At 46.8% G+C, this 17,170-nt stretch overlaps 1 protein-coding gene across 1 annotated transcript; it reads left to right on the top strand.

Annotated features, from left to right (window-relative positions):
• Positions 1-1,912: 1,912 nt before the first annotated feature.
• Positions 1,913-15,065, top strand: serpinh2 (serine (or cysteine) peptidase inhibitor, clade H, member 2; the record flags this gene model as incomplete). The annotated part of the gene is given in 9 exon segments (XM_079215283.1): positions 1,913-2,005; positions 2,007-2,099; positions 2,103-2,430; positions 6,372-6,394; positions 6,396-6,431; positions 6,435-6,465; positions 14,198-14,292; positions 14,822-15,045; positions 15,047-15,065. Coding segments are annotated over 9 exon segments (942 nt in total).
• Positions 15,066-17,170: the final 2,105 nt, after the last annotated feature.

The following is a 17,170-nucleotide window of genomic DNA, read 5'->3' as shown; positions in this document are numbered from 1 at the left end:
TTACAAGTTATCTGCCCTGCGCTCCTTGTCCTGCTCCAGGAGTGCAGGTACATTTTTAGGAAGGCGAAAGGCAGGGGAAGAACAAGGAGAATAAAGAATGAGGACATTTGGAGGGGTCAGGCGTATTGCAGGCCTGCAGCGGTCTGCCCTACTTGTTCCTTGACAGTAGAGACTACATTAGTAACCTCTGCAAAGTATGGCGGTGCGGGTGTTAGGGCGCACTGGTAGGAGGTGGGGGACGCCGTTAATTTCAACAATTTTCTTTTTTCAAATTAAAGAATCTAAAAGGTGAGCTATTTTAAACATGATGTTGTTAGTGGCCATTCCAAAATATCAGAGAGGTTCAACACTAAATCAAAGGAGAAGAAAAAAAAAAAGATTTAAAAAAAGTCCTAACTCCTCAGGTGGATTTGCTTGAACCAGATCTCCGCCGGCTGCCTCCGTGGTCCATATCCTCTCCACAGGCAGGGCTGGGTGTCAGGTCCGAGAGGCCCTGGCCCACATGCCAGCCTGTCACAGGGGTCACTGAGCCGAGGCAATGAGAAGACCATTAGCGACCCCGCTTGAGTGGCTTTGGGAACTACAACCACCAACTGCGCCAGGAACAAGAGGGTTTTATTATCCAGGCAAAGCCACAAAAGCCCGCTTTTGAACGTATGGAGAAACGCCTCATTTACTGCAACTGGTGTTTTTTTTGTTCGTTTTAAAAACTATACCAGGCTCAGCATAACATGGACGTTAACCCCTGCCAAACTCAGGGGGAACAGCTGTAATACATCACCGTATTTAATTATGGTTTTGTACAGCATAAAGTATTATGCTTGCATAACCAAGTCAGATAAAGATACAAATGACTCTAGGGCGACATAAGAGTAGATTTTTTCCTCCAGTGGTTGGCTTCTATAATGGATTCTACATTTATACATGCTTGTTTTTTATGCAAGCAGCTGCATATGTAGCCGTGATAGGTATAATAACTCCAGTTAAAAAAAGGGAGGTCACGCTGCTTTTAACCACGGGCAGCGATATTTTGCAGGGAAAACAAAACGATACTTTAGCACTTTTTTTCTCTCACATTATGACACTTTAAAACCGTACAACTAGTTGGTCTCAAGGAGCTCACAGTAGCTGCTTCGACGGGGTGCATGGAAGTTTCTGGAAGAAAACTGAAACGCTTTTCCCGGGGTAGAAGCAGAGAAGGACGGTAAACTTCCACATCTGAAACCGCAAGCATCACGTCCTGTGGCGGACGCAGCTATATGGACAGCAGCGGAGTAGCACACCTGATTTAATTAACGGTAAATTTAATTTCCCTTCTATCCTTTGATTTTATTGCAGAGAGGTCTCGGGGAACCACAACAGAGTAGCTAGCTGTTGGGTCGAACCAGACAGCAGATGTTCCCCGTCACTCAGTCTGGGGTCTGGGTTTTCCTTTTTTTGAAAATTTGACCAACTTTATTAATATATATCTCACACACACACACACACACACACACACACACACACACACACACACACACACACACACACACACACACACACACACACACACACACACACACACACACACACACACACACACACACAGCGGGTGAGACCATAACCATGTTGCCAAGTGGGGAGGAATTTACAAAATCCAGTTTACTGCCGCACCATAGCAGCAGGGCTGCTGTTTGCACACAGTGTTGTAGATTTACAGCAGAGAGGGAAGCCTGGTATCTCAAACATGAACAGTGCAGTAACGACATGCTGGTAAAAATCAGTCAGTGTATTTAATAGAGTAATGCAGTATTTGTGTTATGAATGAGAGGAATGCACGCCTCATTCTTCTCATTGTCTCACACACAGTTTATGTACTTTCCCTCCCAGATCTGCCATGCTGCCCAGGCTTCCTTTCTACGTCCTTATTGCGATGTCAGTTCTCCTGGTGCAGGGCAGCAGTGCCGATCCATCCGAGAAGAGCCTTCCGCCCCCTCCTCTGGGCGACCCCAGCTGGGCTCTCGGCCTTGCAACTGTACCGAGCCCTCCGCTATGACCCGAGGTCCGTGAAAACCCTCTTCTCCCCTCTACTACTTCTGGCCTCCTCGTTGGGGGCGCTCTGAGGCCTCCTCGGGGCCCCATCCGCCAAGCTCCTGTCCGGTGCCTTGGAGAGCTTCGCCGCGGCCAACGGCACCAGCTTTTACCTGCATGCATTCTCGGCCTTGTTTTCCAAGCAAGCTCCTCCAGTCAGCCGGGAGTTTGTGAAGGAGAGCGAAGCCGCGTTCAGGCTCTGCCACCGGCCGCTGGGAAAAGGAGACTCCAAGGCTGACCTGAGGCAGCGCCGTGGCTGGGTTAAGGCCGGCCTTGGAGGGCTGGAGGGAGATCCTTTAGCGGCTGAAGTAAAGGCCAAGGATGGAGCTCTGATTCTGGCCAATGCCCTGCACTTTAAAGGTTTGTGGAAGCAGTGCACATACAAAATACACAATTACTTACAACTGGGCTTCTGTGTATTCACTTCACTTCCTGACTTTGAGTCTGTCGGCACAAAATCTTGGAAAAAATGTGAAATGATGATTGTAAAATAGCATTGCAAGCATGTCATCATTCCTCAGTGTGTCTACAACGGGGCATGACCGTGACCCTCGATGATGCAACTCTACAGCCAAATGAGTATTTCATCATGGATGAGCCAGCTAGGCTGGTCTGAGCGTTGCTGAAAAGGACGGGTGGGCTTTGTAATCGTGGAGTCGTTTGCAATCGTGCGATTTCTCCAGATGGATGTTGTTTGCTGCCTTCGGCTGAGGAGTCGTAGAATATTAATATGGTGTAAACACGTGCCGTTTCCAGCGTTCATGTAGCCCCCTCCCACACTCCAGTTTGCTCCTTTACATTGTGTGTGCCATCATTTCCCACCTGTGTGCAGTGTGCATATCTGTGTGTGTGTGTGTGTGTGTTTCTGTGTGCGTGCATGCGGTGAACTCCAGCTGTTGGACACAGCAGATAAAAGATGATTCTGGGGGTCGATCACTGAGAGCTTATTCATCTTCCATCGGGTGGTGGTTGGAGGGGGGGTTGATGTGTCATCTTAAATAATTGAGTAACAAGTGTCCAGACTCCCTCCCTCAGTGTCAGGCCTAACATCTGTGCTTGGAGCGCTCCAAGTCCGCGGCGGCACACAGCTTGGCTCAGATCTGTTCTTTGTGACGGGCTGCAGGGAAGAAAAAAAATGATTTGGTACAAATGCAGTCATTTTAAAGTTGAAACCCAAAAACATATCTAAAGTTCAGCCTTTAGCCCATTAAAAAAAAAAAGTACAAGTAAAGAGTTGGGCTATTGTAACTTTTGCTGCTGTTAAAGCGAAACAGTGCTCATTGTGCAACTAGATTTTAATTCGTCGTGAGTCAAAGAAAGAGCCAATAGCTTATTTTCTGTTTTTTGTGGACACTTTTCAGGAATGTAATCTACTATCTAGCACTGCCAACATCCGCATGCCTGCTGATCTCTTTTCTGTTTTGTTTTTGCCTCCACAAAGAGATGATGATGTGTTAAATATATTCTTCTGTTTCGCTCGTTCTCCATGTGGCGTTTGTCTCTGTTTTTGGTGATTTCGTCTTATCGTTTTTTTCTATCACGTGTCTAATCTACCCCCCGTCTCCTCCCCCCCACATGTCTTCTGTTCACATCCTTATCTGCCTCCATCTGCCTCTAGTCCCTCTTGTTTCCTCCTGCAGGTATTCTTTTCATCGGATGCAAAGAAGAAGTGAAAACAGGTTGCCAACGAATAGACAGCCTTTTGAAAACAACATTCCCTGACAGACTATATACATTGATAAGCAATTTAATTATTTTTTCTTTGTTTGATGTTTTGACTTCATTACGAAATTAGTTTTTTTTCTTCTTCTACGACCCTCGTCGGTCGGTTCATTAATTGTGCGGCGGAAATACACAAATTAGATTACACAGCAGATTGCGGCACACAAATTGCATTACGTAAAAATTGGATTCCTTCAGTTTTGATTCATAATCCACCAGTGGTCGATAGTTTGCTTCTCGCTAATGCTAGCTGCCCCTGGACGGTTGTACTTCTTTTTTTTCTTTTCCTTTGATTTCACGGTCCTTTGGCAATTCGCTGTGTGTGTTTAATTGCTGTGGTTTCAGAGATGGTCCTGGAATTTCTCATGGCGCTGAAAAGGCATTTGCTTCCTTGCCCGTGTTTGTTTGTTTCAATTTGGTTCCCTTTAGTTAATTATTAAAGGGGAGAATTAAACAAAACAAAAAAAGCTCTTTGCTGTGGCTGCTTCCCTGGGCTGTACACAACATTTAAAAGAAAGGGAAGGTCAGGGGCAATTAGTAGCGAAACATGTTTATAGCGGAGAGATGTTAAAAGCAGAGAGAAAGGCAAGAGGAGTGCAGAGACGGAGCCGTGGAAGGAGCGATTTCCGGCTGGGTGAGAGGACAAAGAGACAAGACGGGAGAAAAAGTAAAGAGTGAGAACTGAGCAAAGTCGAGAAAGCCTCGCTGAGAGAGAGCAAGAGATTGACAGACATAGTGGAGGGATGTAAAAAGGCCTACCTTGGGAGTTCCAGTACACAGAAGTTCATTAATTCAGGCTTTGTTCCCATTTTAGACAAACAAACACTGAGGATGGAAGAAGAGAAATAAGATTGTGAAGAAAAAACAGAAGAGAGAGAAACTTCTACGCGATAAGATAACGCAGCAACGGGAGGGAACTAAACGGAGGAGGGAAAGGGCGAAGGGAACAGCAAAGCCCCATGTATTTGTGTACCTCTTTTAATAGCTTCTGAAATACCACAACTACTTGTAATCAAAAGTTGATGAGGGGCGAGGAGAGGGAGCCGGTCGCTTGCATCGATTTTCGCCCCAAGTTTACAGTATGAATTGGTGAGTCCGCGAGCGATTGGATTTCTTCGCTGTGCAATTGTCTCACTGATGGTTGTTGATGGTTATTAATGGATTCAGGTTTCAGACGATCTCTCCGAGTGGAGCACTGTCCTATTAAAACAACAAAACAGACGATACTGAGGTGCAAACCCAAAGCCGGCCTGCTCGGGAGGTCATGAAGTCCTTGTCTGATAGAACTTGCACACACGCGTGTGGGGGAAGTTATTCCTCGGTGTGACATCATTTCTACAACACGGCTGCCACTTCAGGTCATCTTCCACCAGTTGTTTTTGAATTCCAGCGCGATGTCGGTGACTTGCGCCAGCACGCCTGGAAGCTGGAGAATCACACGTCGTTCTGCCGTTAGCCGTTACTGGCCGGGGTCCACCGCAGGCTGGCTGGCTGCTGGGAAAAGCCTGGTGCTGAAACAAGGAGTCAATGGATTAATCAACTTTGATAATCAACAAATCCATTTGAAGTAGCTCAGTATTGTATTATGAGCCACACATCAACAACCCAAAAAGTTTTGAAACGTCACACTGTAACATAATACAGTATAAACGGTAGGTAATTATTGCGCTACCTACTGGCATGGAAGGTTATTTAATTACTAGGCCAGCCACTATATTGCAGGCATAGGAGCTCAACAATGGAAAATTATTTGCAGTAACTAAATAATATTTTTAAATAAATTGGACATTTCTTCCTTTGCCTACCGACGACGCTGCTTTTTTAGCTCACGCCTGAGTGGACGTTTCCATTTGGAAAACTCCAGAAAATAGTAGTCGACCTTTAACGACCAGTCAATTATGGATGGAGAAAAGAAGCCTCCGCACAATGCAAGTATTTGAAGTCAAGCAATTGGTCTCGAGACTTTCATCAGGGCAAATGAGCCGTTTCATCTTTTTTTTGGCTGTCTTGCACCTTTAGCATTGTGCGCGGTACAAGTGTGGCGATCGATGTGAAATGAAAATGGCTGTTAGTTCCAGCCCTAGCTGGCCTCGGGTATCACTCACAAAGAGCGACACGAGTACGAGTCGTAATGTGTCGACCTCCTCGCTCCAGCCACTGTCCCCCTGCACAATTGAAGGGGCCGGCGGCTTTTGGGAGTGCGTCCCGAGGTTATTACAAGAGCAATTTCTCTACTCTCAGACCGTCCTAAATTGACAGCTGTTGGGGGGGCCAGTGGGGCCAAGTGGGCCGCGGTGAACGGTGAATGGGGCGACGTGGCCTTTAAGGACCTCATAACTGCCTCCGTATAGCACTCCCGGCTCAGCGGCTTTGAGGGGAGTTGATACTTTTTAATGGGCGCTAGCTGCTGGCGATTCACGAGCCGCGTCGGCCGGTGTCACTGTGCGTTTCATGAGCACAGCCGTCGTTTTTACCTATCTTCCACTTTTTCACCTCTTTCAATCATTCAGTGTTTTCTCTGAGTCCATCCACATCAGGCTGCATTCCACATTCAAAATGTCCTCTCTGTGTTTGCTCAGGGCTGTGGGAGAGGGAGTTCAGCAAAGGGGAGCACAGATCACCGAACTTTCTTGGGGAAGTAATACACCAAAGTGATGATGATCCATAAAGCAGGTAAAAAAACAACAACAACAACACAGTCTGTCGCTGCTCTCCTCCTGCCAGCAAACAAATGCAGCGAAAAGCATTTTGAGCTCTAAAACGGGTTGAACATCTGTAAGGTCCAATCTGCTTCTCTCCTATTTATCACCGTGTGCCGTTATGATTTATTTAAAACACTTTTAATATTTTATGTATTGTCTTAAAACGACAACAAGGCAAGAGGGAATTTCTGCTCTGGTGGCAGTAAAAGATGTTAGAGGGACACTTTGTATTCAATTCATAAAAAAGAAAGAAAGATTATTGCAGTAATGCTTTGTCATGCTGTCTAAATTTGCATTCACATTGCGGATTTCGCCCCTGTAATTCAGTTAATTTAAACCTGTTCAAACTCTCTTCACCTGCTTACCCCTGCACCCTACCCTCCACTACATGACTCATTCCGTTGCAGCTTCTTTTGTACCAAAAATGTTCTGTTCATTTGTTTTGTTTGCTCCTTTGGCTTTCTTCTTTTTTGTTTTGTTATGTAAAGCATCTTTGAGCATTCAGAAAAGCGCTATATAAAATGTAAGTATTATTATTATTATTAATAACCACCGCTACCCAGTGACCATGCGGCCATCTTGCTGAGGTCAAAGTATGTTTTTTAATATATATATATATATATATATATATATATATATATATATATATAGTTATTTTTAATTTGTTGTCAGTGCACTGATGTTCTTTTTGACGATAACATTTTTCATAAAACCATAAACTATCATGCCTCTACAACATATTTATTATAACTATCAGCATATACATCAGCATCAGGATCTTTTTTTTACCAAATAGTTAAAACTTAAGGTCCGTTTAAACTTTGGGTAAGTTGTTGTGGTTTTAGTTGCAGTCGTGACAGGCATAAATAAATATTCCATTAAGATGGAATGAACTCGACCTCTCTAGTTCCTTATAAATCACAGTGGAATATCTTTGTTTCAATTCTTTTGAGTCCCGTACAGTTCAGCCTCATCCATCATGCCCTGTTTTCCACGGCAGGCAGAGCGATGTGCCGACTGCTCTGAAATGTTTGGATAACAGATATAGCTGATGTCTTACTCCTCATCTGATAGGCAACTCTTGAGTGCGCTCAGAGAAGCCTCTTGATGTCACCGACTCCGATCTGTGACACCCTGTTCCTTTCTTACACTCTTGTCCTGAAGCGAGGTACATCCTCTGGGTTTGGGGGTTACATCCCCCCCTCTCTTTTGTGTGTACGACTGCAGCACTGCCGCCTTCCGAATGTTCCCCAAGGGCCTCGCTCGGAAGTGAGTGTGAACAACCAGGTGAGCCGCCGCCACCAGCATTCTTGCCTTAGCCTCATTTCCAGAGTCGCCACACCTCACCCGCCCCAGCAACGGGTTTGCTTTTCTTTACAGGAAGTAACACTGGTTGATTCTTTTGTCTTCTGATTCACGTTCCCTGCATTTATATTCGATACGGAGAAACTAGGCGGTACAGTACGCGGATTCACAGCTTTTTTAATACTGTTGTGGAATGTGACAGCCTCGTTTTTTGGTTTCTTTATTTCCTGTGTCCACACAGCACTTCATTTTTCACTTCGCCTGATATGGTTGCTCATATCTCCCAAGAATCCTTGTCATCATTCTCATTGTTTCGTCGCCATCTTCATCCCCGTCTTTGGTTTTTCCATGTCGTCTTTTCTTTATTCTAGGCTTCTGTCTTGGCCACCTACTCTTCCCCGACTCACACTCTGCTTATCTTTGTTCCCTTTCTCTTCCCCTTCAAGAGTATTTTTATTTTGTTTATTCATACGCCTTTGCTCCTCCCCCATCGCCTTGCTCCGTCACTTCCTCTCTATCTGTCCTCCCTGCTCTGCCTCCGTGGGGTGCAGTGTTTCTCACACGCCAGTTCTTCCTCGTTCTCATCTCCCTCCATGCATTCCTCACCTTTTGACCTCCTACTTTTCCTTCTTCCTCTTTAGTGCTCTTAGTGACTGAAGCAGTGCTCTGGTTTGCACCTTCCAGTTCATGACAGAATCTGGCGAGTTCAACGTTGCTTCCCATACTCCTACTCTCTTTTCCTTGAGGTGATGGGCGTCCAGCTGTACACACACACAACATTGGGCTGTAACAGCCCTCAGCAGGGAATCGAACCCTAGCTGCAAGGTCATGCCACAGCCCAGCTGGTCGTCTAGCTGTATCTGTGCTCCTCTTAGCTCCAGAGCCAGCAGGTAGCAGGTCTGAGTCGGAGTAGAGGAAGCCGGGAGGAGCCCCAGTCAGACAGGCAGCAGCTTAGTGGTGTGCACTCACACTGATGCTAATGCAAGTGCATGGGGCTTGTTAAGGTTCACACAGGCCAAACCGGAGGCTGTGTCTGGCCGCTGACTGAAAGGCTGGAGGGTTGTCGAGCCCAGTGTAAGAGCACGTATTTGACCAGGCCACAGGGTCCACAGCAGGGGACAAGGGCACAGACGGGTTGCTACGATCACACAGGCCTCCTCACTTCTGAGAGTGCTTTCTACATGCGGTGTCATGGCATGTAGAAAGTTTCCTTTTCAAGCTTTTTGTACTGACATCAATTGCAGTCATAGTTCGATAGGTTCCCTTATTGGAGACGTTTCAATCAAAGTGTCTTTGTCTGTGACACACCTGGTTTTTCACAAGCAACTTGATCCAACTACTGATAGTTCCAGCATATCACACTGTATCACACAAAGAATGTCGTTCTTTCCTCGCAAATGATTGCAGAGAGCGCACAAACCTGACAAAAATCACCACGTTTCTTCAATCAAATTAATGACGACAGGCCTGACCGTCCAAGGGCAACGTTTGCCATTCAAACTCAAAACGGTCTTCAAAATGAGAAGCTGCCGCATGGATGTTTTGCAAGCAGAAGACTCTCGCTGTGTGGAGACTGGCGGTCTTCAAGTCAAGCAGGCGTGAGCAAAAGAAACAGTAACAAAAGGATTGGCTCTCAAGACAATGCCGGACAATTATAATATTCTCTCTGTAATGTAACTCTCTCTAGTGCTCACCGTTACTTACAAGTAAGAGCCCTTAAGATCGTTTTGGACTGAATGCAAAGAAATGCTAGCGAACAGTTTCACAAAATTTCCGTTGTTTTCCTCCAGCTTCTCTCTTTTGGCATTTCGTCTCAAATTTCAATTATGAAGTGGCGTCGTGCAATCTCCGGAAATGTTTTATTCATCTGAAACAATTTCAAATTGCCTGGATGCAACTTCACCTCCGTTCCCACTGCGAACAGTTTGCTTCTGTTCGCATCTTTCTGTTGAATTCGCGTGCAGTCGCACCTTGTCTAAGGTTTACATCGGGTTCAGTCTGGGCAAACTCTTGCAAGCGTCCGAGGCAGACCATATTGGTGGAACGACGGTTGTGGACGAGCGAGAAAGACCTGGCAAGAGGGAGCGAGAGGTTAGTTAAACCTGACGGATACAGAGGGCATGCCAATAAAAACCCATTTCCTCGGGGCAGGCTACACCGACTGCAACCTATTACCATGTCCTCTGTAGATGTACACTGCACACTTCATCATGGACTGATGAAATCCACTTTGGCCTCTCTCTAGTTTAACAAACATCTCCAAAGAGTTGTGCTGCCATGTTATTCCGCTAGCCGTGCCCTGAAGAACAAGCTTTCGACATTAACATTGTCGGGACACTCTGGGGAAGGAGGCTGTAATCCAGAACTAAAGCTTGAAACAACTCCTTTTGACACAACGATGACTTAGCCAGGAACTCCTCTTTTGTCTCTGCTCGGCAGACAGAAGAAGACAAAAAAACTGTACTTATGCAAACAAACTAAAAGTAGCTTTGCTCTCATTATGTAACCTAATTATGGACAAGCGCTTGAATGTTTTGGCCTCCGTTAGCTCCCTCTGGGAGGAAAAGAGGTGCATTTGAGGAATCATTATGAAAGGGCTAAAGCTGTAAACACAACCTACTCCGATCCCATTTCATCTGTCTGTCAAGCCCCTCTGGCCAGCGACAGGCCGCCATGTTTTCCCTGACAATCATTTTTTTCCAATTGGGTCGGGCAAATAATTGCTCATCACCGCGCGCTAATTCTGTTTACCGCTTTGTTGGTCGGTGCTTGGGAAAGCCATGGACTTTTGAGATTAGAGGGACAAAACAGAATATCATAATTGTGTGTGTGTGTGTGTGTGTGTGTGTGTGTGTGTGTGTGTGTGTAACGTCTACCCCAGTCCTCTGTGCGAGGCAAATGAGAACAAACCAAATCACGCACCTCTGGGTCACGTTACAAGGATTTGCCACTTCCAAGCGCACCCTCACCTCTGTCCTCCCTGTCAGATCAAGATCAGTCCCAGGGATCTAATTCCTTTTTTCTGGGTCTCACATGTGACTGCAATACGCCATCAGTCAGCGGCCGCACGTTGGCTCCGCTAGCGACCTAAATAGGAGTGACATTCGGCAGGCAAGTGAGCAGAGGAGGTGGAGGAGGGGGGGGGGTCAATGATTGCTTGGGGACGAGGTGGAAAACGTTGCAGAGAACTATAAATAGCGGTGGGATTCTGCCTTTTTCCTCTCCACCCATCTCCCTATTTGTGGTGTTCTCCTCTGGTGAAGGGCAGACTGTGTCGGAGTCTGTAGTCTTGAGACGGAGAACCCTCTTAACAAGCCTGGCCCGGAGGTCACCGGATAAACCACCCTCATCGCTCTCCCTCCCTCCGTCTCTGATCCGGTGCTGACCAGGCCACACACACACGCACACACTAATGGCTTCATTCCGGCTATATCTCCAGTCGGTGACTAAGACATACGAGTGTGCACCGGGGAGCTCACTCAATCACGGCTAATGAGGTCAAAAGGCCATCAAATATTTACAAGAGCACACTCTATACAGTGTCGAGGGGCAGCTGTTTTAACGCGGCTACCGCAGCCTTGCATCATATTTATTAATCAGATTTGTTTCATGGACATTAGTTAAATATCTCACTAAAAAGCCAGGGCTTCTTTTATCTTCTTTCATTTGTGGTAGAATAGCCTTGTGGAACACAAAGCGGTTCTATATGTTCGGAGTGAATGGGACACAGAGCGTATTGAATGTACAAAAGTGGTAAAAGCCCATGTAAACAAGATACCAATAGCGGCAACGTTGATGAGACTCAATAAAGAGACGGAGAGGCTTTTGAAGCCTCAATAGAGCCGATAGAAAGAGTTTTTTGTTGTTGTTGAGAGCCTGCATCAAATGTGTCGGTGAAGCGGAGCCGCAATGATGCCAGTGCCACATACTGCACAAACCACCCACGCAGAATGATGAGGGCAGTGTTGAATTAAGCAGAACACGTCTGTGGTTGTTCTAAGGTGGCGCCGGCTTGAAAGAATCGTTTGGCGGAGGTGATTGGTAAGCCGGAGGGAACGGGAGGTGTAAGCTGTGCAAGAGCAGTGGAGGTTTTACCCCTCGTGCTTTATGCTGGTTGGACTGATCGCAGGCACGATGGAGGCATCACAAGTGATTGGACCAGGAGATTATTTGGGAGGACTTGCTGTTTTCTGTGATTGTCTACTTGACATTTGGGGGATGTGGATGTAAATGCAAAACATGCAACCTCAAGATGTTGTATTGGGCTTTTTTTTAAATTTTTTACAAACTTATCCAGAACATGATCAATAAAGAAACACAAGTACATACACAACCATAGACAGCTTTTCATGGGATTTCTTGGCATGATTTGATTCAGCCTGTTGATCTGTAATCTCTATAAACAGATTCTGCATGTGAATGGAAGAACATTTTGGTATCGGAAGCGTTCTTCCGTTTGTCGTGCTAGTGCTATTGACCAATCACGTTCGAGCAGTCTTTGGTTGAATGCATGTAAACAGTTTGTGTGCAGAGCAAAAGAGGCGGAACGCATCGGCCGAAATCCAATCTTGGAACCCACCGGCTATCGAACACGTCATCTCTCAACTTCGACGTGTAACTTTGTTGTGTAGTCTTTGCTCGGTTTTACTCATCTTAAAGCCAGTTCAAGTGCTATAGTTGGCCAGCAGCGGCTCGTATAAAAAGAGCTCTGTTTAGCACAGTCTCCCTGTTGGATCTCTGCTTCCGTCTCGTCTCTCCTTGTTTCCCCCGTCGTCGTTCATACAGACTGCATACAGCTGCAGTGGCTCGCCACAGATGGAGCTGTAACATGTCCTGGCTGCCACAGCCTGTCTCCCTAAAACCTCCACAGGTACACCCAACGAGCTACTTAGCAGGCTCAACCATCGAGCCGAAATAATGTGGCGCGGAGTGCTGCACGCCTCGGGGTCGATGCCATGCTACTACCTCTTGCCCAGTTTGACTGCACCGCTGCAGGCCAAGTAAGCACTACACACACACACACACACACACACACACACACACACACACACACACACACACACACACAGGAAACCACCAGCTGACAATGCCTGTGGCTCTCACTTGCAGACAAATAGCTCATTGATACTGTGCGCGAGGCATCAGCAGTCCGCCCAGCGCTATTCAATCTAAGATTCATGCGGTGCCTCAGAGGGAAAGGGCAGCCATAGAGCACCTCCCAGAGGTTTGCTCTCCCCATATAATGCAGTGCCACACCTCTGTTGTGCACGAGACCTCCGTAGGCTCCTCTGACACCTCTGTTCTGTTTCCCAGCATGCTGCCACGAGATCCCTTCATTTTTAAAACATGCTACAGCTTCAAAAAAGAAAAAGAAGAACAAAATGAACTAAGGGCTTCTGCCTCGACAAGCAGAGCAAGAGAATCAGAGAAGAAGGCTGGGTCATGTGGGATTGGCTGGTGCTATTTATATGCTTGATAGTGGAACCTGAACAACTAACGGCCAAAGGGAGCAGCAAGAGAATCCGGGAAGATGGATATGGGTGACCGAGAAACCAGCTGCTTTTCCTCACACACACACACACACACACACACACACACACGCACAATTGTCTTCAACATTGCGAGGAATTCACCACTGCGAGTCTACTTCTGTTTCCTTTTGAGATATGGAGCGAAAAAACCTTGAGATGATTGCAGATGGAGATGGAGAAGTTGAGAGAGCGATGTACACCGGGCTGGTGTGGCCTGTCAAAGAAGAAAAAAGACTGCGTTAGGAGCAGGGAGAGAGAGACGGAGTGGGATAAAATAGAGGCAGGCGGGGCAGATGAGGGATGGGGACGCCAGGCAAGTGGCAGAGCAGCGGAGGAAGACAGTGATGTAGTGGTAGCGTGTGGAAGAAGAGAGGAAGAGTGGAGGAATAATGGATGAGGACAATAGAAGTGCATTAGAGCGGGAGCAGTGCGTCTGTGCGGCGGGGAGCTTTGTGCGAAACCACTCGAAAACGGGATTGACAGATGCCCACAACTGTATACACATCTGCTCATTTTATGTTCAGGGATACGCCGACATGATCCGGTTTGACTTCCCCCTCCATCCTCGCATGCGCATCTCAATTTTTAAGTCGAAAAGCAGACATTCTACATGGATTATTACAATTGCCCATTGGCATGTGGTTCACCGAACTGAGCGGTTATCGTGCTGTGGTTTTGAAAAGAACGCCAAAGGCAGGGCCCACAGGCATTCACATTTACCCAGACAACTCATGCAAAATGATTTACTGCTCTTGCCTGCCGGTAAAAGATATTTCCAATAAGGTTTAATCAGCGAAAGTTTAAACAAAAAGGCTCGGAACCAAGCTCTTCACCTTCTCATCTCCCCCGTGCAACTTTTCCCTGCAGCCGGGGCCTCCCCGCACATCCACAAACAAGTCCACACAGTCACAGCGCTCACACCCACACATGCTCTCATCTGGCCCCTGGAGAAGCCTGTCACTGTGAGTGGCCCTCTGCCATGGAAGGATAAACTACCTGTCATGGCGACGACTTTCTGTGGAATTCATATCAGAGCCAAAACAAAGGAGGTGCCGAGGTCACGGGGCATCACTCTTAAATTATTCATCCTCTGCTTCCTCCCTTCGTCTCCTCTCTGCCTGTCGCCCACTTTGTTCTGCCGACTCACAACAAGGGCAACTGTCAGCCTCCCCCATCTCCACTTTTTGGGATGGAATGTGAATAAACATTATGGTGAATAACTTCTTTAGAGTCACTGATTGACTGTTTTGAAGGGTACGTGTGTGTTTGCGTTAATCGTGTGGCGGGGCCACGGAAAGTTTAAGAATGTGCATTCCTTCCATACTCATTGTTTGTTGTCCCTGCATGCATAATTCATCAGCGTCCTGGCAACTGTTCGTTCGCATGCACTCACAGGACGTCCCCACTTCCCGCCCCTTCATAGGGTGGCCTCAACGTTCTGTGTTTTCCAGTTCCAGTAACAGTTGATGCTGGTGCTTGACTGACGCCTAGTACCAGAAGGCAGCCAATTTCTCCAGGGTGTCGGACCAGAGCAAAGGGAAACTCCACCTGGGCGGAGTCCTGCACTGGGCCTCCCTGGAGCTGGTCGTTCAGGCCGGGGGAGGAGGCGCAAATCTGGCGGAGGAGGACGTAGGAATGCCCAAGCTGTTCTACGCCGATCACCGGGCGACCGGAGGCCTGCTGCTGATGGGAGCTCTGGACCACGCGGAGGGAAAGGCTTCATGATGAGCTGTAATACCCACAAAAACCTCTATCCCTTTTCCTGTCTCTTTTTTTGGGGGGGCGTGGGCTTTGTTTCTTACACTCTCCCTTTCAAAGACTACACACTGGTTTCCAAGTCGAGACATTGTCATTCACCGTGGCACGCTATCAACATCAGACCACGGCTGGCTGTCACACGTTGACACGGAATAGTCTCATGCTGACTGACACTGACGCCGCCATACCCGACACACACACACTGACACCTGCGTGGCACGCATAAGAATACAGCACAAGACGTTGCTAACGGCGACGGATACAGCAAAAACACCAACTCGGAGAGACTCCCCGTGTTCCGCGTGTCTCTCTCACTCCCCGCCGCGTCGCGCACGTGCGCCCACACACATTCAAGGCCCCGCCGATCAAGTCAACCCAAAATGACAAGAGTGCAGCGACAAACACCAACATGCTGTTGAACAAAAGCACTTCCAGTCACTCGACACTTACAGCAGCATCTACGAAAGAAGGTTAACGAGTAGAGGCTTGCCGTGACCCCTCCCTCCTCCCTGTCATGCAAACGCTAGGTGAGTGTGTGTGTGTGTGTGTGTGTGTGTGTGTGTGTTCGTGGTGACCGACGGATCAAGGGTGTCCATGCGGCGGCTCTCGGAGCTGGCGGGGACCGACGACGAGGGTCCCCTGGGCTACATCAGAGGAAGACTGATGGATCAGCCGAGTGCTTATTGATGAGCCAGCTTAATGCTAATGGTCGTAATGAGTCAGAACGCTTGTCAACAACACGGTGAGGACGGGGAACCTTTTAATCTCTTAATACCACCAGGAATCGATGACAGCGTTACGCCGCTGGAAACGAACACATGACTGGCAATGCTTGACTTAAATTTAACAACTTAATGTTTAGGATGATTACAGCAATTCAAAGAGGTATTGATTTTCATTTGTGTGGTATTTATTTTACTTCTTTTTTTTATCTTGAGGGGGTTGTGGTATGTGGATGAACTGGAGTATATAGCTACTGCTGAAGTGTATGTTTGATATTTGGCAAGGTGCATTTAAAAAAAAGGATACATATTTCTATTCCATACAAACTAATCCATCATCAAAACATTTACTTCTACTCTGAGCCAAATTTGGTGGACCCCGAGCCTCAAGGGTGGATGGATGCTCTCAAAGTCTGATACCAGGAGACAACGAAGAAGAAGTGTGTTTTCTCAAAAGTATAAAATGTCTCCTACATCTGCTCCGCTGCGGTGCTCAGTAACAGCGTCTAGACACACAGCTGGACCGTCTGGTGCACAGCGTTCGACGAATCTTCTCCACTAACGAACCCGGTAGCACAGCTTTGTTCCTAATTTAGCCCTCTGCACAGGTCTGCTCAGCAACAGTAGGTGTTGTGCACACGTGTGTGTGTGTGTGTGTGTGTGTGTGCGCTGTTGGTGTGTGTCTTCATGTCCACATACAGCCACTACAATGACCTCTGCAGCGGCCTCCTGTGCAGCGGAGACTTGTAAAGGGCAGCGTGCTGCAGGTACTCTCCTCGCTGAATGAGCCCGGGAGCCCGGTTTAGACAAGCCGATGATGGATCCGAGGACATCTGCTGTGAGCACATCAATCCTGCTCGTTCCAACACCAGCTCCCCGCTGACTCACCTTCACGTTAGCGCTCAGTCCAGAACACTGGGTAGGTTTAATATTTCATTGTAATAATTTAGAGTGTTTTAAAAGCGACATAGCGACGTAAAATGTGCATGAGCTTTTTTTTTCTTCTTCTATCTTTTGGTACAAATGTTTACATTTTGCTAGTTTTTTGGTCATGAAAGATTTGTGATTTTAGCACTTATTATTTTATTTTTTTAAAAGGGCTCCTCAATGTATGTCTTGAACACACAGGCGCATTGATTTGATGTATTAATTTGCCACTTAACATATACTTCTCTTGTACTTTTTATTTATTTAAATGATGTCGCTGAGCCACGCTTTGAACAATAAGAAATATTTGTTTACTGGATGAAGGCCTTAAATAGAAACTTTCTATCCAATTAAGACAAGATGATTCCCAAACTGAAGTGTTTTGTGCAAGACTATAGGTTACGAGATTATCCATAAAATTAAATTGGTTGAC

This window comes from Taurulus bubalis (assembly GCF_910589615.1).
Source record: "Taurulus bubalis genome assembly, chromosome: 3".
NCBI classification, from domain to species: Eukaryota; Metazoa; Chordata; class Actinopteri; order Perciformes; family Cottidae; genus Taurulus; species Taurulus bubalis.
The sequence above is the reverse complement of the archived record's forward strand: the minus strand, read 5'-3'. Positions and strand labels throughout refer to the sequence as shown.